Source organism: Cryptomeria japonica, chromosome 1 (assembly GCF_030272615.1).
Source record: "Cryptomeria japonica chromosome 1, Sugi_1.0, whole genome shotgun sequence".
NCBI classification, from domain to species: domain Eukaryota; kingdom Viridiplantae; phylum Streptophyta; class Pinopsida; order Cupressales; family Cupressaceae; genus Cryptomeria; species Cryptomeria japonica.
This window is the reverse complement of record NC_081405.1, coordinates 220,916,311-220,940,781: the sequence shown is the minus strand read 5'-3', so window position 1 is coordinate 220,940,781 and position 24,471 is coordinate 220,916,311. Positions and strand designations below refer to the sequence as shown.

The window sequence follows — 24,471 nt, the reverse complement described above, 5'->3', positions numbered from 1 at the left end:
CAGTTCTAGGGTACCTGATCCTTCATATCTTCACCAAAAGAAAAGGAAAAGAAAACGGTAGTAGTTCTAGCAGGACCACAAAAGTATATTAAAGATTGAGTTTAATATTTGTCAGGTTGAAACAGTTTTGAGCTAGGTACTAAAGAGATAACATATATTCTAAAAGAAAAATAATAAATATTAAGAGTAAGAAAAAAGCAATTTTTTCACCTCAACGACTTTTAGCCTCTTTTGTCATAAGATCATACAATGCAAACCCGCCTTGGTGACAACCTGGCATCTCTGATGCCGCTGTTCCTAATTCATACTGAACAATGAAAGCAAATCAATGTCAGGAAATATTGTGTTCAATTATGAAAGTATTCATGCAATTCACTACAAAAGTTGTCTACAAATTAGAGTTTAGTATATCTCTTTTAGTAGCCAATACAATACCTTAGGCATTATACATAGATGTGTTGATTCATAACCATCTTTTGCTTTTGAATATAAGCCCTGAATATCTGATGAATGTAGACTACATTTGATGTAGAAGAAAACAGTGGGTCGAACATTAGTCACTCTCCGAGAAATGCCAATAAATATTGGATCGCTCTACAAGACAACGAATAATACCTTGATGTGTGAGGGGAATATACCACATCTTGAAAATTCAAGTATACACATCATTAGAGAAACCAAAACTTTGAGGTAGAAATTAGATTTTATATATTATTTTCACAGATTATTTTTGAGAATTTGCATCTAAAATCCACTGTATTCTGTACAATTCTATATGCCAGAACATTGATGAAGAAATTTGGAAGGAAAGCAGTAGCAGGTAACAATTCATTATGAGTTAATGATGCAGCAAAGCTCTAGTCTTCCATGGAAGAATAGGAATCATCAAAAATAGTTATGAACAATTAGTAAGGAGAAAGCCAAATCACTCTTCTTTGCAACAAATACTATTAACTTTAAAGATACTGACAGAAATATTTAGCTTTGTAGTATATCAATAGAGGAACAGCTTATAATTGAAGCTCCATGCCTATAAGTAATACCATCATAAAATATAGATTGGATGGAAAATAATGTTGCAGTTGGGTCACTCATCAGCTATCACGTCAACTAAATGAGATGGCCTACACAACAACCAAACTTTATGTCTGTAATGCCAGACTATTGGATAGTTCCCAATGTTCATTCAAGTGGTAAAGACCAATGGCATTTCTAATGGCATTTCTAACATTTCAAAGTGTTTCATTCTGACAAGAAACATACAATTTACTTGGTTAAGAAAGGCTTCAGCTGTCTTATGTAAAATCTTTAGGCTATCGATGCAATACTCATTTTCAAATATTTAGAGTAAAATAAGATACATGTGTCAATTGTAGATTGTGCCAAATATTAATTATATAGACTAGACATGAAAAAATCGACTAAATTTGCAAAACACACCACTCGCCAATAACTCAGCAATAATTCACAATATGCAGACCTGCTGAGAGTCTGAGACAGGCAATAATGGGATTCAACGAACCAACCCTCAAATCGGAAATCACCTATCCTTTAAAAAAAACAATCTCAAGCTGTAATGTGAGCACCAAATGACAATGATGTTGTTAATCACTAAAACACGATACCACTGCTGCAAATGGAGACCTCTGACCTCAGGCACAAACTAGTGAAGACTCGAAGTAGAGAAGAGAGTTGTAGAAAGCAGGCTCTGATACCATGATAGAGCACCCAAAAACTCAATCTGCACACCAAATAAACCTTCACAACAACCAAGAGAATCAACCTGAAAGATGATATTTCACCAGGAATGAATAATGAAAATGAGATAATACACAATGTACAAACACTCCAAAAATAAACGGAGGTATGATGAGGTACGGAACAACCGCCAACAACTACCTCAACCAAAAAATTAAATGCACTAAACATTATTAAATAATGACTAACTAATATCTAATAATATAAAAATGTCAGTAGCCTAAGAAAACTTAAGCCTACACCAATATGGCAATAGTATTTGTTCCTTTAGCCTCTTGCACAAGTAAGATTCTATCACAAGTAAGCATTTTTTATTTTGATTTTTTAAACATTTGTAGACTTTAATATTTACCATTCTTTAATTTCTTTTGCATTTTTTATTTCAAGTTGTGTTGATTTTCTCTCCAATTTCAACAAGTTGCAAGTTTTTCTTTGGTTGAACGGAATCGAAGTACATACTCCTTTATCCACTCAATGAACATAACTGATTGGCTGCAAATAAAAGCAAAAGACTTTTATATCCATTCCAACTTGCATCTCCTAAGACATAAGCAGGATGACTAGAAAAAAGGGCAATGAAAAATTAGTTTATAGCCACTAAGTGTACCAACTTGGATGCATTTATTGTAGAGCTTGCTAGAGTTAATATAGATGATGACAAGGCTCTTACACATGATGTACCTAGTGGAAGTGGCACTCCATTTGCCTGTGATTCAAACAATGTTGAACTAATTGATCTAGATCCTTTTGGTGAGTTTGAAGACAATTATACAAATTTTAGATTGTATTTATTTAAAATTTTGTAATTGTAATGATTTTCATTTAAACCATCCTAGACATATATCATATATGACATTATATTGTGTTAGAGACATGGACCAGCTAGGACTTGAACCTAGGACCTTCCATACGCTGCTGGAGTGCTCTACCACTGAGCTACTGGCCCCTCTTGGACTAGTCCATCGTCGGTCCGGGTGTGGCTTATTTCCAACACCAACACCCCCCCTTAAGCCACACCTCTCGTGTGCTTGGGGCTCCTAGCCTGGACCTGGCTCTGATACCATGTTGAGACATGGACCAGCTAGGAGTCAAACCTAGGACCTTCCATACACTGCTGGAGTGCTCTACCACTGAGCTACTGGCCCCTCTTGGACCAGTCCATTGTCGGTCTGGGTGTGGCTTATTTCCAACACCAACATATTGAACCTTTTGAACTATCCAGTTGACATTTATATTTATCACTACCATTGATCACTGATGTGAAGCATCATACTATAAAATGTATTCTGTACAGCCATACCTGAACGTACCATACCTAAAACAAATAAATTGTAATACCGACAGCCAATTACTGATGATTAATGCAACCATATCTTTTCATCTATTGGTTTGTTGACAACATAGAGTTGATCTCTTAGGTGTTACATCCTAAGTAGACACTTCAACAATGCCCCATTCTCAATCAATTTTTTCAAAGACTAGAGATTTTTCAAATACAATACTCTTACTCTTTTTTAAAGTTCAAAATTTGTTTTTCAGACTCTCAAATATCACCATCAAATGCATCATTCAGAAATCTTGGGATCAATTGATCAGAAATAAACAATTGTCATGATCTGGCTTCTCTATTGCAATTATCTAAATCTACAAGATTTGTGCTCATTCTGGTTTAAGTTAAAACAATCCTATCACAATACTGTTAGTCCCAACCCGTGCTAAGAGGGGAGGGGTGAATCAACACTTTACCAGTTTTACACAATTAAAACTTTTAATTCAAGTCTGCACCAACTTAATATTCATCAATACAAATAATTACTGCAGAAGAACATGCATGCATGAAAAGATACACAATGACACCAAGATTTATCTCGTGGAAACCCAAATGGGAGAAAACCACGGTGTGAGTAGGAAATCAAAAAATTTGTACTCTTCTGGAGTACGCCTGGTGAACAGCCATCCCTGTTAGAAAATTATAAAGACAATGTTAAGTGCCACCCCGTTAAGGGATTTGATTTAAGGCTTGTCAATGCCTTTACCCTGTTAAAGGTAGCTTGGTTAAAGGACTTAGAAACATCAATTAAGATGTCACCCGGTTAAGGGATTTTAAAAAGGTACCTGTTAAAGTCCACCCGTTAAAGGGATTTCAGATGCAATGGTTAGAAAGCAACAGAAAGATAATATGTTGGAGTAGCTACTAATAGCTTGATCAGATCACAATGAAAATCATACTTTATTTGCACTGGTTGTGTCTGCTCTGCAGAACACCAATTTTCTGCTTATACCTTCGGCTCTACACTCTGTCTGTCCTCTGACCCTCGGCTTTGGACTCTATCAGTCCTCTGACCCTCGACTCTGCACTTTGTCAGTCCTCTGACTCTCGACTCTGTACTTTGCCGGTCTACTTCATACACTCACTATTCTGCTAAATCTTTTAGCACTTCCTCTCACTCTACTCTACACTTTGGATCGCCTTTCTCAGAATCTGCACTTTGCAAATTTTACGATCAAGAATTTTTGAAAGAACTCAAAAATACTTTACACTTTTGTCGTCACCTTCAAGTGTTTCCTCAATCAAAGCAATCACAGATTTCGGAGGATTTCAAATTCAAAATCTCCCACTCTTTCTCTGCACGCCCTACAATAATTCCACCAACTACTCAACTAATTCTACCACCGCATCCACCAAAAATAGTGACTTCTGGGTCAAGTTCAGTCTTTTAAATGCGAACCAGAAAATCCGCAAGTAATCATGGCTTGACTGCATTATGACTGAAGTTGACTTCACCAACCTTTAGTATGGCATAGATACAAGCTCACCAACTCACCTTTTGCCACTGCAACTGAATAACTGATCATCACTCCGAGATTTTAGGCAAACACCTATCTTCCTTCTACTTAACCAGTCTACCGGTATACCACTGCGCTCTTTATTGCCGGTTCATCCCTTGATGCCAGTTTGCGGTGCTTCTATCAAGTCTCTTCTCCTATTTGCCAATCAGGTTCCGGTTTTCATACAACCTCAAGCCCTCTTGCCTAAGTCACCTTTGGTGACTTCATTATCAACATAATGACCAACCTAAAGATCTGACCTCAACACCAATCTTCTTGAGTGACAAACTAGTTAGCTTAGTCTGTCTTCCCTTGAGCTGGTTGAACCTTGATCACTCGTCTCTTACGCTACTTCCATGTTGTTTACAAGTCATCACCTTTGCTACTGAGATACACCACTCCACCGGTCAGTATTAGACATCAATGACAAATCTCAGCAAATATACCGGTTCTCTGGATTAACCGGTTTTGTCAATGCCAACAAATACCTATACTCAACAAGGGTGAGAGCCTTGTGACTTCATAAATGAATGTTTTGGCCTATTAGTTTTTTATTTTTGGGAAAAGCAAGATTTTCTATATTGGCCATGACTATGCAAACAAGGGTTTATACAGAAACTTACAAACAACAAAAACCAAGATATGAAAGCCTTTTCAAAAGGAATAGTACAAAATTTGCATATTCACAAAAGACCATTGAAAAGGATTTCAAAAATCTTAGTGTCCATGCACCTTCTTCTAAAAATCTAAGTTTGCGGGTCTGGGTTTGAGGTTCAAATTCACAGGTTTGATCCAAAAGAATTGGGGTTTGGGTTTGGTTTGGGTTTGTTTTGAGTTTGTCCGTACAAGAACATATTAAAATAAAAAATATATACATATATGCAGCAATAGTTAAGTTCAAAATACATCACTATGCTAATAGTCAAATAACATAGCAAAATACACCACCATATTGGTAGTCAAAACTTGACTATCATGATATCTATAAAAAAATTAGTTCAAATCACACAACAAAATAGAGCACTATATTATGTTTTAGTTCAAAAATAATAATGTCAAGTGTCAACAATCAGCCATCATTGATCGAATATCATATGGGTCATCAAAAATATCATCATCCTCCATATGCTATGGTAAATTAGAACAACAAATAGTGCCACTAGCACCGGCACTAGCAATTTTAGTCTCGTGATCACTGGGTAGCTCATGGTCATCATCAAGTCCAGGTGTAGCAAGGTGGGAAACTGAATCATCCAACTCAACATTTGTCTCCCATTGTTTGTAGGAATTTTTTGTGAGGAGCAACAAATTTGAATGCACAATGACCAAGTCCTTCGCCTTTTTGGAGTGTAGTCTATTGCGCTTTATTGAGTAGAAGGAGTATGTGCTGCAATTCCTCTCAAATGAAGATGAACTAACCTATCAAGATTTTATAATTAGATAAGTTACAAAGAAGATTTTTTTTATAACTAAGAACTTACTTGCGATAAAATTTTGATGGCAAGAGGTTGTAAGTGTTGATATGATTCTCCATGGAAGTACCACCAACTATGAGCATCAACCCTATGCTTGTCCCAAAGAGCTTCAAGACCACAATCATTTGTGCTTGCAAAACTCATGAATTCAACCCTCACTACAAATCGTATGTCTTGGTGAAGAGTGTGAAGGGCTACCTTGTACCCTTGAGCAACTTTGAGGTCTCTAAATGAGGCAACTCTTGTGCCAATAAGGAGATGTTGACTACAATCCTTGGGACTCAATGCAAAGGCAAGGAGATGCAATGGAGTAATCCTTTTGTTCCATCTCTCCACAATGATTTGTTGTAGTTTTTGGAAAGATGTTTCTTCGGGATCTTGCTCTTTTAAATTTATGATGACTTTGATCTTCTCAATCATTGAGTTGATGCCATCATATACCTCACCCAAACAAGGCCTATCCATTTCAATATAATGGATCATGCTCAATATAGGTTAAATGAATCTCAGGAGGTGCTCAGCATGATCCCACCAAGTGTCATCTAGTATCATTCTCTTGACATTTGTTGCCCTTGTAGTGCTAGATTGCCTCTATATGCTCCAATTAGGGCCGATTAACATGCTAAATAGTGCCTCACGAACCTTCACAAGTCATCTCAACAAAAGTGTGTTGGAGGCAAAATAGGTCTTGTTAAGGATATAGCTTCATTTGGATTGAAGCAAGTAATATATAACGACATTGAATGAAGGGTCATGTCCTTGTAGGGTCATGACTCTACGTGGCATAAGCCACGTAGAAGTCATGCCCCTACGTGGACATGACTCTTCGTCCTTTTATTTATAGGCATCGACACTTGCTGTGAACCGAAACCAATAACTGTGGCAGTTTCACGAACCAGCAACCTGTCGATATTATCATAGAAGATTAATAGTTAGAGTTATATATATATATATACACATCAGAGGTAAAACATATTCATTGCAGTGATCTTATTAAAGTCTATCCTCACTACATATTACCAGACTATTGTATTCTCTATGTCTGATCTAAATTCCTTAACATGGTATCAGAGCCACGTTGGTAGAGAAATAATAAAATAGTGACACCTCTTTTCTAAAAAAAATTCAGACTTGCACTCAAAATCAAAGGAAAATCAATCATGGTGAACAGTGTTAGAGTGGAGGATAGACTCGAAGGCGCATCCAACTTCGTCTCATAGAATTCGAATAACAGCAATTCTTCAAGAACTCGAACTAGATGCATACATTGAAGAAGATAATAAGATGCCCGAAGACGAGCCAGAGAAAACAATTTGGAAAAGACACAACAACTAGGCTAAGAAAATCATAATTGATGTTGTTAAAGATCAGATTCTTCCAACCATCTCAAAACTAACTACAGCTTATGATATGTTCAAGACCATTCAATACTCATATGAAATAAATAATGCAAGCAGATTGCTCACTTTAAAACAGCAATTAATGCATATCTACATGAACAAAGGAGAAACAATCACATCCTATTTCATGAAGATTTTAGAATAAAAAGACCAATTGTCAACTATTGGGAATAATATAGATGATATGGAGCTATCTCTAATAGCACTTAAGGGATTACCATTCAGTTGGGAATCCTTTATTCAAGGCATTAGTGCTCATCCGACACTACCAAAATTCGATCAACTCAAGAATGATTGTACTCAAGAAGAATCTCGACTAATCACAAGAGGATTGGGTCCAAACGAAGGGGGAGAAATTCAAGCACTACATGCTAACACAAGCAACAAAGGGAAGAAAAGGAAGTTCAAACGGAAGAGAGGAAATAATCACAAAAGCATTCTCCAAGATTCAATGCTACAAGTGTGATAAATTTGGACGCACTCACAGGTTCTGCCCAGAAAGACAGAAAGCTCAACCAACCATAGCTGAAGTCAAGGAAGTAGAGAATCCTCTATTTTTCTTAGCCTTATCAACCAAACTAAGCTCAAACAAACATATGTGGATAATCGACAGTGGAGCATCTCGACACATAACCGGTTTTAAAGATCAATTTGAAACCTTTGAAGGCCACTCAACTGAAGAAGTTACAATAAGAGACAATTCTACCTATCCAGTGAAAGGAATTGGGACCTGCTCAATTCAATTAAGAACAGGAGTTACATTACAATTGAAAGATGTTCTCTTTGTATCAGGTATCAAAAGGATTTTGGTCTCTATTTCAGGACTAGCTGATCAAGGATATCGTGTGACCTTCCATGAAGATAAAGTTCTACTCTGGCCTAAAAACTCTAACATAAAGAATGCTATTCCTATAGGATCTAGAGACGGTAGTTTATACAAATTATGTAATACTCAAAAACAAGCACTAAATCATGAAGTATCAAACTCTAATGAAATTTGGCATAGAAGATTAGGACATCTTCGATTTAGTGCCCTACCTTCTATAGGAAAAATTACCACAGGATTACCCAATCTAAAATCTGATCATGTTGGAACTTGTAAAGCTCTAGGGAAGAACTCAAAAGGGTCCTTTCCCTCAAGTGAACACAAATCAAAAGTTGTACTAGAACTTGTCCATACTGATTTGTGTGGTCCAATGTCATTACCATCACTAGGGGGATTCTTGTATTACGTGATATTTGTTGATGATTACTCTAGGAAAACTTGGATCTATTTCATAAAACTCAAAGAATCAAATGAAGTGTTATTGAAATTTAAAGAATTTAAGGCCCTAGTGGAAAATCAAACTGGGAAGAAAATAAAGACTCTAAAATCAGATAATGGGGGTGAATATGTCTCTGGAAATTTTCAAGAATTATGCATTTCTGTTGGGATTAAGAGGGAGTGTACTATACCTTATAATCCTCAACAAAATGGAGTTGAAAAAAGAAAAAACAGAACATCATCAAAGCTGCTAAAGCCATGATGCATGATCAAAATCTACATATCTCATTTTGGGCTGAAGCCTCAAATACAGCTGTGTACATCCAAAACAGATGCCCTCATTCAACCCTAGATAATATAACACCTGAAGAAGCCTTAACAGGAAATAAACCAGATTTAAGCCATCTAAGAATCTTTGGTTGCCAAGTGTATATTCACGTTCCTAAAGAAAAGAGAACCAAACTAGAACCCTCCGGGAAGAAACGCATATTTGTTGGCTACAGTGAAACCACTAAAGGATACAGAGTCTATATTCCAAGACGAAGATCCATTGAAGTCAGTAGAGATGTCAAATTTGAAGAAGATGTTGCTTATAAACTATCTGTAAGTGCAGAAGATGATCTAACCGCAGAATCAGATGAAAATCCTACAATTGAAAATCAGAGGGAGAATAGCATAGAAAATCATGAACTTCAATCATCTAATTTCGAGAATGCTAAAAATCCTAACAACAAGAAAAGAACACTATGGGCAAGAAAGATGATTGAAGAAAATAATGTGGAACCCAATGAAATCTTCAAAGAGAATAAGAAAACAAGAAGTCAATCATGCTATGTTTCCTTCATGACCGAACTTACAAAATCTGAACCATCAAATGTTGAAGAGGCTTTAACATGTCAAGCTTGGAAAGATGCAATGATTAAGGAATACCAATCTATCTTAAAAAATGATGTCTGGGACATTGTACATAGACCAAAAGACAAATCAGTTATCTCATCAAAGTGGTTATTCAAAATCAAATATGCACCAGATGGTATATTGAAAAACACAAAGCCAGATTCGTTGCCAGGGGGTTCTCTCAAAAGGCTGGAATTGATTACGAAGAGACATTTGCTCCAGTTGCCCGATATACTTCTGTAAGAACCATCATTGCCATTGCAGATTCCAAAGGGTGGAAGATAAATGGACGTGAAGACCGCATTTTTGAATGGTGTTATTGAGGAAGAAGTATATATAGAACAACCTGAAGGCTTTGCTACACATGATAGAAATCTCTATGTGTGTAGACTAAAAAAAGCTCTCTACGGCCTTAAGCAAGCTCCCAAGGCATGGTATGGAAGGATAGATAGTTATCTCTCCAAACTAGGATATTCCAAAACTGAAGCAGACTCTAACATATACTTCAAAATATCGGATGGTGACATGTTAATACTTGTTCTCTATGTTGATGACTTGTTGATAACAGGAGAAGATCACCTCATTGCAAAATGCAAACAAGATCTTGTGGCTGAATTCGATATAAAGGATCTAGGTCTACTGCACTATTTTCTAGGCCTAGAAGTATGGCAAAAAGAGAATTATATTTTCCTAAATCAAGGAAAATACACCTCTAATATCCTGACCAGATTTGGTATGATAGATTGTAAGCCTCTATCCATTCCAATGGAAACAAATCTTCATAAGCTCAAATGTGAAGCAGTAGATTCAGAACCTACAGATACTACATACTATAGACAAATTATTGGATCTCTAATGTACCTGGTAAACACTCGCCCTGATATTTGTTATGCTACCAATGTGTTAAGTCATTTCATGTGCGAACCTAAGAAGATTCACCTAATGGCTGCTAAGCATATTCTGAGATACTTGCGTGGCACTATTGGACTTGGCCTGAAGTATAAAAATGTTGAGATACAACTCCAAGGGTATTCTAATTCTGACTGGGCAAGAACTTCCATTGATCGTAAAAGTACAACGGGGTGTTGCTTTAGTCTTGGATCAGCTATGATATCCTGGTTTAGCAGAAACCAGTCAGCAGATGCTCAGAGTACACTGAAGCCGAATATATGGCTGCCTCCATGGGAGCACGTGAGGCAGTATGGTTAAGAAAATTGCTAGTTGGACTATTTGGGAAGCCCCTAAACCCCACCGTGATTCACTGTGATAATCAAAGTTGCATCAAACTTTTTGTAAATCCAATTTTTCATAATTGATCCAAGCATATAGAAATCCCATACCATTACATAAGAGATATGGTAGACAGAGATGTCACCAAATTGACCTACATCCGCACTGAAGAGTAAAGTGCCGACATATTCACCAAACCTCTTGCAAAGTTGAAAGTAGAGTACTTTAGAGGTAAACTTGGTATGACTAGATTATAATGGAAATTTCTGATATTAATCTTAATCATATGTAATTGATATATTCATGAATATCTTGAATGTAATATTGCATGTATGTGTTATGTCATGGAAGGTGACAATCTTTCATGTGATGTAAGTGTAAGATCGCTATTGTAAGGTGACGAATTTCACAATAGCCTGATCTGTTATCAAGATTGACTACATTAAGTTGCTGTCCTGGAATGTGCCAGAAATCTTGATACTAAATTTTCTATGATGAGTTATTGAATTGTTATCATTAAATGATTGTTCTGAAATATGTAGGAAATTATGATAACAATCATATCATGATTGACTACATTAATTTGCTGTCTCGGAATGTGCCGGATATCATGATACTAAAATTATTTCACCTGTGATAATGACAATGTTACAATTGTCAATAGAATCAAGGTTGTAATCTGATAAGACTTCAAGTAGTTGTTGTCCCAGAGTGCTGGATATTAGATAATCCATATCTCTCTGAAACATGAAGTATTTCACTAGTAAGTGTTACTAAGTGAATGATCATGTCAAATGAATTTGTATATCTAGAATGTTGTTCCTTAAAACTTAATTATGAAATTCAATCCTCTTTTGCTAAGAGGGAGTGTTAAGGATATAGCTTCATTCAGATTGAAGCAAGTAATATATAACGACATTGAATGAAGGGTCATGTCCCCGTAGGGTCATGACTCTACGTGGCATAAGCCACGTAGAAGTCATGCCCCTACGTGGACATGACTCTTCATCCTTTTATTTATAGGCATTGACACTTGCTGTGAACTGAAACCAATAACTGTGGCAGTTTCATGAACCAGCAAGCTGTCAATATTATCATAGAAGATTAATAGTTAGAGTTATATATATATATATATATACACATCGGAGGTAAAACGTATTCATTGCAGTTATCTTATTAAAGTCTATCCTCACTACATATTACCAGACTATTATATTCTCTATCTCTGATCTGAATTCCTTAACAGGTCTCATCAACCTATTTCAAAATTAAAATTAAAACAAAAACTTTACTAAACATATTTATTATTTAACTAAATTTAAAATTAACTTACCTTCAACAATTCCAATCTTGAGAATTGTCTCAATATGCCTTGTGAAATATGATGGTTGGTGATGAACATTTGGATCTCCTCGCCATCAACATACATTTGTTTGCTTCATTCAGCTTTGTTGCCAATATTTGGCAACATTAGGTTGAGTAAGTGGACAGCACAAGGTGTCCAAAAAATGAGTGAATAATACTCCTCTACCAATAACCCAACAGCCCTATAGTTTTTGGCATTGAATGTTACAACTTGAAACATTTCTAGGGCCAACTTCATCAATGGCTTCGCAAAAAAAATTAGCAATAAATGGACCATCCTTCACCTACACTTCACAATTTACTGCTCTCAAAAACATTGCCTCTTTAAGGACCACTGCAATAACATTGATCTATGGGTGATTTCTTGCATCTTTCCATCCATCAAATACTATGGACACCCCTGTTTCAACCCATGAATCCTTGATGGGCTTCAAGGAGTCCTCTACATGTTTCACCTCTCTATCCAATAAGGAAGTCCACACCTTCTCATAACCCAAGCACCTGAACCCCTTTGGAGCCTCATTAATTGATCTCGCCATTTTTTGCCAATAAGGTGAGCGAACAACACTAAATGCCAATCCATTAGCATAGATACATTTAGCCATGTCTTGCTTGGAAATCTCTCTACCCTCATTGTGAAATGATGTTTCCAACAATCCGTTTGCTCTCTTATGTGCATAGGTTGTTCTTGAGGTACAAACAAGGATGGATGCCCCTCTGTAAGTTCAAATTAGAAGCTTTAATTAGTAATGTCCCCTAATTGGGAATGCCCTAAATTTGCCCTAATTCTCAATTTCTAAGTAAGTGGGTTTAGAGTGTACCTTCACCTGATTGAAACCCAGCAAACAAATTAAAAATCGTTTACAACAACAATAATTCCAAAGAGCTGATTATAATAATTAACCATTAGTAATCCATGGCAGAATTATCAATTCAGTCATAAAGCATTAAACATATTAGGAAATCTCACCCCATAAGAAATCATGGGAAAGAGTATGTAATGTCCCCTTTTGTAAAATGCCCCAATTTTCCCTAGATTACAACTCTCAGCTAATAAGAGGGGGTTAGAGGAGGAGTACCTTTATCTCCTTAAAAGGGAAAACCAATTGATTACAAGGTTACTTAACTAACTAAAGTAACCCCAATCATAGCAAGCTATGATGGGTAAATTGATAGGGTGTCTTTACAACCGTTCCCGCTCCATCAAGCCACCTTCTCCCAATCACATGATTCCATCCATCACCAAGGTAGAGAGGATAAGGATTTACCCCAATCGGGTGCCCTAAGTCTAACCCTCCTAAGCCCAAAGGCAAAACACCTTCGCCTCATGTGGACCCTGCCCTGCCATACATATGAGGTCGTGTGCTTACGAGTGACCCCAACACCATTCCCCCTATCTACAATTCGTCACTTCTCTTACCTTGACTGAGAACATTCAGAACATATGAAGGTTCCAATATTATTCAGCCATTCTAAATATAACAAATAAACTGCAGAAAAATCATTAGTCAGATACAATATATAATCAATTATAAAAGCAGTGCATTGTAATCGTTAGTATGCAGCGATATATGTATATTGATACAGCATTTACCATGTTATGCACAGGAGACTCATACCAAACTGCAATATTCAGTCAAACTGCTGAGTGTTTATGAAATACCAAGTCTAATATGATGCCTCCTTGGAGTGATAAGATTGTTGTATAAGTGTCTTCTCCTTCATTGGTGAAAAGTCATGTCTGCTTGTACCTAAAGTTATAACCTTCCTCTCAAAAGACATCTCTATATCTTGTGTATCCCATCCTTTCATAACCACTAGGCCCCTTGGTGAAATTGCAATTAATTGGTGATTGGTTAATATATCAATTTGGGCAAACTAATTGATGGATAAACCAGTTAGACATTAGTTAACATATTAATAGGAAATTAGTATCTTTTATGCAAGATCACTGCACTTGTTGTCATCTCATGCGGGTCTCACGGAGAACATCCCTTAGTAAATTTGTTCCTCATGATTGGCATCAATCAATTCATTCATTTCCTCCTTTTGTAGGTCCGAATGGGGGTTTCTTAAAGAAAATTTAGATGTTTTGTGTCCAAGACAATTTTCTCGTAAGGGTGCGAGTATAGATATCTTGCTTTCTATATTAATAATACCACTAAATTCTGCATAAGAACATTATCAGGCTTCATATATTAAACACATCCCCATGCATACCACAAAGAACAAGGATGTTACTGTTGGATGTTGTTGAGAAGTTTGCTAGAATGATGTGTTGTCATTGATGTTAACATATTCCTCTATGTATTCCAGTGTTGCAGTCAGATTAAATGAGTTGGTTTGGCTAGTGTGTTGCAGATGAGCTGTTGCGGTTTAATGGGTTTTGAGATACGTATCTCTAGTTGATTCAGCTATGGTTTCAAAGGTCCGCATAATGATTTGATCAAGTTATGAGATCCAATATCCTGGTTGGTTTTCTATTGGTCAGTGTTGTTCAGTGTTCTGGATTCTGCTCCGCATTGCTCCGAAATTAGAATATCTTGGTTTGCAGATTTGGCAAAGTGTTCGGGACGTTCATATGTGTCATCCATTCAAATGGTTCATGATTTGGAGGTCTGCAAATGAATCTTTTAGTTTGACAGTCAGTATAGTGAGTGTTCTTGAGGTTCGGTATAATGTTGACAGAGATTCTAGTAAGTGGTGATGTTCCGATTGTTGTTGTGGTAATTCATGATGCTTGTCGATGTTTCTAGATCGTGTCCTAACCGTGTTTGTCCACATTCATCGTTGTGCATGTTATTGATCATTTTCTTGGTCCAGTGGTGTTCTTCGTGTTATGCAACATTCATGATAATTGTAGCGTGTTGTGGATGTTTGTGGCGTAATTCTTGGAGGTGCTTCCTATTCGAGGTTGTTTAGTCGTCATATGGGTAGCGTGTGGACAATTCTTTTTGGTCTGCATATGCATTGGAGTTCGGATTGAGACGACTTGGTATATACGTTTCATTTGTGTTATGCATTTTTGGGCCGACATGTAGAATACCTAATTTCATGTTGCAGATATATAAGAGCGATTGATGTTGTCATTTTTGGTATTGGTGAATGTGTGGTGAGTGTTGGTAATCGAGTGTGCACAAGTGAAAGATTTTTGCTCTAAAATATAGCAAAACAGAGCAGTGTAGCAAAGTAGTATGTAATTAAGAGTTTTGTGCTTAACCAGAACTGTACCCAACCATTTCTAGATGCTATTCTTTAGTTCAAACAATTTTAAATCTCTTGTAGTCTGTTTGTAAGGCACTGAGCCTTCCGGGGTTGTAGCCCTTTTTGTAAGTTGAGCAGTGAGCTCTAGGCAGCGTGCCTGAATGCATGTGCATTCCCATTGTAATATTCTTATACTTCTAACAAAGTATAATTACATTGTGGGTTTCAGCCCCACCGTGGTTTTTCCCTTAACCAGGTTTCCACGTAAAAATCTTGGTGTAGTGGTGTTGTGATTACTTGCTTTGTGTTCATGCATCTTTCTTTTCTTCATCTGTCTTATGTGGTTAAATGATTAGTTTAATAAAGTTACAGATTGTGGAACACTGATTCAACCCCCCCCCCTCCCCCGTCTCAGTGTTCTTTGATTCCAACAATTGGTATCAGAGCCTAGTTCCTCGGAAGGAGTCTAACAGCTTGAGAGAGGTCTAGGAAGGTAAGATAATGGAGTCCGGTAGTCTGAAATATCAGCTTATTGTTGCACTTGATGATCTTGATCTGTCCAAAGCTCAAGTCCGAGAATTGAAAGGGAATCTGAAGGATGCAGAGCATTTCATTCAGTCACTGAAGGATCAATTGAACAAGTCTAGAGAAAAGAGAAAGGAACTTTTTGATTAGCTAAAGCAGAGAGAAAGCCAAAGCATGGATGATGAAGCCTTGAAGAAGAAGACAAAAGAATGTGAGAAGCTTGTTGAAGACAATGTTGTCCTAAGGCATGAGATGGAATCTATAGTGATGAAGTTGTCAAAGGAGATTGAGGGTAGAAAGAAGAATGAAGAGAACCCTACTCAATCCTTGAATGATAAATCTGATGAATGCTATAGACTTAATTGTGAGAATGATCAGTTGAAGCTTGAACTACTACTATCCAAGAACAATGAACAAGAGCTTGAAAGACAGATTATTATTCTTAGGGATGAACTTGTTGCTGCAAATGAGTACAAGGAGAAGTTCAAGATTAGCTCAGCAAAGCTTGATGCGATGATTGAAAGCCAGAAGGATGCAAATGACAAGCAAGGCCTTGGGTTTGAGAAAGGTGAAAGCTCTGGATCTGGTCAAAGCAATCCTAAGTCAAAACATCAAAAAAGCAAAGCTAAAAGGTCTCCGATAAGGCAACCCAATCCTCATAAGTTCAATGGTAACTGTTTTATTTGCAATAAATTTGGTCATATGGCTAGTCAATGCAGAAATAGCATGAATCAGAATGGTCCATCTTTCTCTAATCAATGTTTTAAATGCAATAAGTATGGTCATAAAGCAAATGTATGCAAAAGTATGATGAATAACTTTCAAAATAGGAGAAATGTCAGATGTTATGCATGTGGTAGGTTTGGACATGTTGCTAATCAGTGCAAATCAAGAGGAAATCAAGGAAAATTCAAGCCTAGTCAGAGAAATGTTGTGTGCTATAATTGCAATAAATACGGTCACATTGCAAGATTTTGTAGAAGCAAGAATGTGAATAGGAATGGTCCGACAGAGAAGAACAAGAATGTGCAGACAGAGAATAAGGGAAAAGCGAAAGTTGAAGAGATCAGCAAATAGATGAAGAAGACATGGGTAAAGAAGAGCGATAATGATTCAGGGAGTAGGTCCGCACCTGATTCCGGTGTTGGAACTTCTTGATGTGTTTTTGATGCACATGCGAACACAGAATAAAATACCTAAAGGGTACCTTATCCTCTCTTGAATAAAGTCTCTGAATGCTGAAGATGTCGCGAAAAGGATCAATCGGGATGACTTCAAGGTTCTTTGCTGTAGGATCTCTACGTGTGGATAAGCTCTCTGTGGTATGATGTGATTTTGCTGGAATCACAAGATTTCATTGGCTTAGATTTTGAAAAAAAAAGGAAAAAAGGACAAAGGGGAGGAAAGGGTCTAATCCTGACACTAAGAATGTAGGAGCAATGAATGATCTCTGATGAAATTCTAACTAAGTCTTGTTTTGACATCCCAGGACCATCTCCACAAGGTTAGTGCGATCTTCGGAGGAAAGCTTTATGATGTTCAGACCATCACTACAAGCATAGACACCATCAGAGTGATGCATATCAATGAAGAAGCGACAATTGAAGTTAAGCTTAAGCTGAATGATTCCAGTTGACTACACAAGGCAAGTCTGCAATCAACAAACTGCTAGTAGTATGGATATACGAATTTCACCATCAATCAAACACATTTCTTCCACTCATCTAATAACATGAAATCAAAAAACTGAGAAGTATAGAGACCATGCGAATTGTTGAATCGACCCATAAATTTCACCATTTCTTCAATGAAGTTTTACAAGTCTTTTACAACAACATCTTGGCAACAATCTTTGCCTTCTCTCTCTATTCTTCTTTAATTGCTATTCTATCAACTGACTATTCACTATTTCTAACTATTCACCTTCTAACTACTGACTAACTATTTTCTCTTAGCCTTTACAAAATGAAGAGTCGGGGCTTATATAGTGCCCTTAATACAATTCAATGGCTAAGATCAATTTGAGATCAATGGCCAAGATTCTACAATCAAAACCCTAATTAGGGTTTGTTACAACAAATTTAATTCTGACCAATGAAATAATTGTATTCATTGGACACATGTCTTCTCTGGAATATTCGACCAATGGATAGCTGGGGTAGATACATCGAAGTTTGTGCCACCTTTAATGAGTCAGGTACATTGAATCTGGACATGCTGAGGTGGACCAACCCGACTAGAGGAGCGATGACTAGGATGCCACCTTGTCTGACTCTTGCAATTTGGTAGATATCCAATTCGATGATGCTGAGAAGCTAGCTTTAATTAATTCATCTGAAACTATTTGCTTCTTCAACGAACCCTTGCTCTGACTTCTTTTGTCTTTGATGTGCAAGATGATGATGTACCTCGCCTTGGAATGCTGGATTGGAAGAGGTTATTCCTGATGATGCTTGACCGAAGAAGGCCGTCCTTGTCAATGCTAGACTGGAGGAGGTCGTCCTTGTCCTTGCCCGATCTTCTTCGCCGAGAGTCTGCTAAGTAATAGATCCTCTGGCTTTGGGTGGTTATTTGAAACCTACACAAAAACCTAAAATTAGTCTTTGGGCACCATATCTTAAAGCAAGAAATTTAAGACCTTTCAAGGGTATAACTTAAGATATTAATTTGAAAAAGACATGATAAATCAGGAATTACACATTTTCAAATTGAATATGAATGGAAATTGGATTTCCAAGACTTAGACTTTACAAAATTGCTACGAAATCACAATAAGTCTTGAATAAGAACTTCAAAAAAATGATTCTTCATACCTTCTCCTTTGAAAGCCTAACTATAAAACCTTGGAAAATGAAGAAAGAAGACCGGATTTTGCTGGACAAGGGTTGAATTGTGGTCTTCCTTTGGATGAATTATGCCTCCATTAGCCTCCAAAAGGCCTCACCTTCCACTAGCTTCTCCAAAATCTGGAAACTCGCCTTCAAATAACTTCCAAAATCTGGAAATTATCCTCCAACTTGCTCAATTTCGCACCTCCAAATATGCTCTTCAAGTTTGCATTTAGAACAATGAATGAATGATTTGCAACTTGAGGCAATACTCCCTCATTATATAGAGCACTCACCCTACTCAACCATGAGGCCGACATAGTTTTTTAATAATAAAATAAGATAAAATCCCACCTAAAAGGAGGCCGACTTGCTTGTAAAAGCAAAAAAATGCTGTTGAGCGCTCACCTTTTATTTTTCTTAATTTAAAAATTAATTTTAATGCCTCCAAGGTGAATTTTTTAATTATTTCAAGGCCTAAAAATTAATTTATTAAATTGACAATGCCTCAATTAATGCGAATTTAATTTATCCTCCCAAATGTCTTAATTTTAGCAAATTTGGTGAAAATTTGGGGAATATCAAGGTTGGATTGAGGCTTAGTGAAGCTTCTTCATGATTTCGCCCTGGACCCTCTGGAAGGGTCAGGAGTGATTTTTTCAATTTAGGCCAAAATTCACCTTAGCTTGATCATTGAACTCCTTCAAGGCGATCTCCAGGGTTCATTCACCTCCATCACTAGGCTAGCTCATCAAAAATTTGAAGGAAACATTGCATTTTTGGGAATTTCGCATTGGACCCTTTGGAAGGGTCAGGAGCAAAATTCTCTCCTGAGCTCAAAATTCTCATTTTTCAAAGTTCACACCCCCTTCAAGGCATCCCAAATAGGCTCTTTCATTGAATTCCAAGCTTAGTTTCACTCAAATCAGGAGGAAAATGGTGATTTTAAGGTTTTTCGCCCTGGACCCTCTGGAAGGGTCAGGGGCGATTTTTCTTCCTTTGGCTTACTCCTTCATCAACTTTTGTTGAATCTTTCACTCATAGCTACGCAATGTTCTTCCTCATTCACTCCATCCAAGCTTGGTTCGTTCCTACAAGGCAAAATAGGGGATTTTGAGATTTTCGCCCTGGACCCTCTGGAAGGGTCAGGAGCGATTTTTAGGTTTTAGGCCTATTTTCCAATCCTTTCATCTTCAAATCACTTCCATGGCATAAAACATCTTGCCTTACTCCCCTTCAAGTCATGAAAACCAAAATCTCATCTTGAAACGCAAGGAAAATAGGAGGATTTGGAAATTTCGCCCTGGACCCTTTGGAAGGGTCAGGAGCAAATTTCTCTCTTTGGCACAATTCCTTCACTTTTTGATGATTTCTTGCAACTTCAATTCACTCCCAGGGGCAAATCCTTCTATTTTTCACCTTATCCCATACTTGCCTTAGCAAAACTTGATAGCAAAGAGTGATTTTGAGAAAATTCGGTCTGGACCCTTTGGAAGGGTCAGGAGCGAATTTCATGATATGGGCTTGATTCTTCCTTTCATGATACCTTAAACACTTCAATTCAACCAAACCAAGCAAGAAATACCTCCTATAAAGTTTTTCGCCCTGGACCCTCTGGAAGGGTCAGGAGCGAAAATTAGGTTTTAAGCAAAATCCTTCATTCTTCAAAGTTGAAACTTCTTCAGGAGGCAAAAGGGAGTTGTTCTTGTTTCACTCATGCCTAAAACTTGACCTTTTTCATTGCAACATGGGAGCTATTGAGAATTTCGCTCTGGACCCTCTGGAAGGGTCAGGAGCGAAATTGCCTTCCTTGTCCAAAATTCATCATTTCGCATGCTTCCAAATCTTTGAATGATGTTCAATCTTCATTCCAAGAGACCCTGCACATAAAAATTTAGCCAAAATTAGTGACAAATAAGCTCAAATAAGATTTTCGCTCTGGACCCTCTGGAAGGGTCAAGAGCGAAATCTTCATTTCAGGCTAAATTGCTCAGTTTTTTAAGTCTCAAACCATCTCACAAGGCAAGGTTAGATCATTTTCCAAGTTAGGAACAAGGTTTCAAGCTCAAACAAGGTGGCAAATGAAGTTTATGATGAATTTCACTCTAGACCCTCTGGAAGGGTCAGGAGCGAAATTCCTCTTCCAGGCTAGAATCCATCATTTTTCAAGGTTTTCAAACATTTCCAAAACATGTCCACTTTTCCCTTCAAAATGCCTTGCAAATCAAAATTTGGTCAAATAAGGCAAGAAATGAGTCCTAGGTTGATTTTCGCTCTGGACCCTCTGGAAGGGTCAGGAGCGAAATTTGCTTTGGACCCTCTGGAAGGGTGAGGAGTGAAATTTGACTTTTTGAACTCTCCGTCAGGATCATTTTATCGAATATAACATTTAAGTATAAGTTTCTTATACTTTAAGTTATATTCCATATATACTTTCAGGATGTTTGAGAGTGGTTTCAGACCTCCAGGAGCTATATTGCAAAATCTAGTTTTTGGGGGATTCTTCAGTTTTCGAGACTTAGTCAAATTTCAGGATCAAGACATTCCAGACTTAGCCAAATTTCAGGATCGGGACATTTCAGACTTTATCACTCACCAACTTGACCTAACTCAAGCAGAACCTGCTATCCAAGTGATCCCCCTGGCGATACTCGAAAGCTAAAGGCTAACAGACAAAACCCTAAAAGATCTAGAAAACAAACCCTAGAAAGCAAAAAGCAGGGGTCCCCATTTGCAATGGGGCGATGTGTGAATACGTCACAACAGAACTTCATCGGGGAATTAGTTTAAGGCCTCTGGCCTAGGGGGAGCCTTCATGAAAATCTCTCTCCCCTGCCAGCAGTGGTGCCGGAAGTTCGGCAAATTGTCAGTAGTTGCTTGGAAGTTCTGCAGATTGTTTGGAAGGGATTTCGAAAGAGTATGAGCAGATTTGAAGATCCGTAGGAGGTTTCTTGAAAACAAGGTATCTGGAAGGTTTAGGGAAAAATGTATTTAATGTGTCAGAAAGTTAAGTGTGCGGAAGATATAAAGGTACTCTTACCTCTCATTTCTCACTTTGCTTTCTGAAGAATAGCATATGAGCAAGTTTTGCAAAGAGATTTCCAAAGCAATCAGAGTAAGAAGGCGATTCGGTGAAGGAACCCTAATCCGGCATGTAAGGTATTTATCTGGAAAGATTGTGAATTTGATATTTCTAAGTAAGATCTTCAACTGCTTACACAGTTTAAGGAGCTAGGAATTGCTAGAAGGTATGGAAGGAAGTAGAGCACTATGCGCAGAATATTAGAATTTCAGCTGAGGCAATCCGGGAGGTAAGGAAAAGAAATATACTAGCTGCAGAAGATGTCAAGGAAGCTAGGCGAAAGAAAGAGCAAGTTGAGGTAGTAAAGGTTGAGGTAGGTCGTGTTGTTATGGATGTTCCTTCTGTTTCGATGAAAGTAAAGTTGGTCAAAGGTGGTGATGAGTAGTGGAAGTTGTTGAGGATATTGAGATCCTCCAGATCAATCTAGAGATGAAACTCCTATTAAGTCTGAGGCAGATACAGAATAGATGGTGGAAGCAGAGAAGATTGAAGCTATGGCACTTGTTTCTGTGATAACCCCTACAATATCGCGAGATGTAAAATCACTTGCGAGGTTAAGGATATTGTAAAGGAATAAATTAAAATAAATAATCTAAAGGAAATATATTTAATTTATTTAATAAAGGGAATGTTATTTAAATAATTAATATTTCAATGGAAAGGTATTTAAATATATTCTTGATATGTAATATCGAATATATTTAAAAGAAATGGATATATTTAAAAAGGAAATTATACATAATATTTCTATATATTTAAAAAGAAATGTAATTAATATTTAGTATATTAAAAAGAAATAAAATATTGTATGAAATGTATTTAACATTTAATATATTAAAAACAAATAAAATATTGTATGAAATGTAATTAACATTTAATATATTAAAAAGAAATAAATTGTAATTTATATATTAATATTTAATAACTTAATAAAGGGGAAATAAGACAGTCCCAAACGGGCTGGGTTACCTCCGCACGAAGTGGTGCGTAGGTAACTACAGCCTAGGCTGTGGTTACCTCCGCACCCCTTCATGCGGAGGTAACCCAGCCCGTGGAGGGGCACAACCCCTCACGGGTTATAAAGGGAGGCAGCGATCAAGCTTAAAGAAAAAGAAGAAAGGAAGCAGACTACAGGGGAAAAGAAAGAAGGTAATCAGGTTGCAAGGTAAGAATTCCTCCCTATTAAATAATAGATATAATATATGATAGGTTCGTATTACTAATATTAATAGGTGGCATTAAGGGTAAAAGCTCATTAATACTTGTTAATATTAGTTAATGAACATTGGGTAATGGGTAAAGTCCATTGATAGGTAATGTTAATGGTGGTCTAGTAAATATTAATACACATCTTAACGTATAGTATTCACTAGTCATAAAAATAGGGATAAGATATAATCTTGTAAATGTTATATACATAAGTTGCATATCAAGAAGGATTATGAATACAAGGTATTTTAAGAAACATATTGCAAATGTGAAGGATGAAAAATCATGTTGATATATATATATATATATATATATATATAAATTAATTAAAGAATGCATTAAGAATTCATGTTAACATAAAGGATCGTTTATGAACTGAAAATGTTATGCAATTACATGGCTTGGTTGACTCAAACTCAACCAAGAAGAGAAGGATCGGGTCAATCCCCTTTCAGGACTTGGATGATGGAGGCATCATCCAAGACAAGGAAAGGCAAGGGTCTTCCTTGGCTGGCTTGGGTGTAAGAGGTTATACCCAAGACAGGACTCAAAGGTCGGACCGATCCCCTATGTGGACTTGGATGATGAAGGCATCACCCAAGGCAAGGAAAGGCAAGGGTCTTCCTTGGAGGGCTTGGGTGTAAGAGGTTACACCCAAGACAGGATTCGAATTCATCTTCGATTTCCTGCAGGGCTTGGGACCAAGGGGTTCCAAGAAGGTGAGCCTCACGGCCGCCTAAGGACATACTCACGTATGGCATTGTATCCTTTTCTTTTAGATGAGAATTATGATTATGTTAATTGCGCATTGAAGTTAGATTGCAATTCGGATGACTTATATATGTATATATATGTTTGTTATGTTCTAACAATCTATTTTGCAGGTTAATGATCTCTAACTAGTAGGGACATTACAGTTTCGGAAGCAAGAGACACTGCAAGAATAGTGAGAGAGTTCTTGGAGAAGGACCAGCGAGAATCATTAAGGTTGTTGATGTTTCTCATTTAGGATAGTGAGCTACTCACTTTTGTATCCGGTGTATTAGAAAAGATCATGCCTACTCACACATATGTTACACCCTCGGTTCAGCTGAAGAATCTTATCAGTTCGGTAAGTGCTCATTTTGAGTCTCTTGTGAAGACTGTAGAGGTTTAGGTCAGGAAAGGAGCTAGAAGCAAATGGATTCAGTAAATTGATGAGTATGTTTGCTAGTGATAGAGTTTTGTTAGACACATGAATTTTCAACATACACTATTTGAAGGTGGAATTGTCTTCAAAGCATGTTTATCATCTGAGGATATAGAGAAACAGGATTGTAGGTAGAGTGGATGAGTTCTGAGGTATAAGTTGTCCGAAGATGGAGGCTATGCTCAGAATTGTTTGTGATCCAGTAGCAGAGAAGGA

At 37.1% G+C, this 24,471-nt stretch overlaps 1 protein-coding gene across 2 annotated transcripts in view; it reads right to left on the bottom strand.

Moving 5' to 3' along the window:
* Positions 1-207: 207 nt before the first annotated feature.
* LOC131042900 (nudix hydrolase 9) overlaps positions 208-24,471 on the bottom strand; it is a 183,950-nt gene continuing 159,686 nt past the window's right edge. For both annotated transcript variants that reach the window (XM_057976229.2, XM_057976228.2), the window contains 2 exons: positions 436-594; positions 208-307 (listed from right to left, as the gene is read on the bottom strand). In XM_057976229.2, the coding sequence (XP_057832212.1) occupies positions 212-307; positions 436-594 (255 nt within the window). In that variant the 3' untranslated portion in view covers positions 208-211. The remainder of the gene's footprint in view (positions 308-435; positions 595-24,471) is intronic.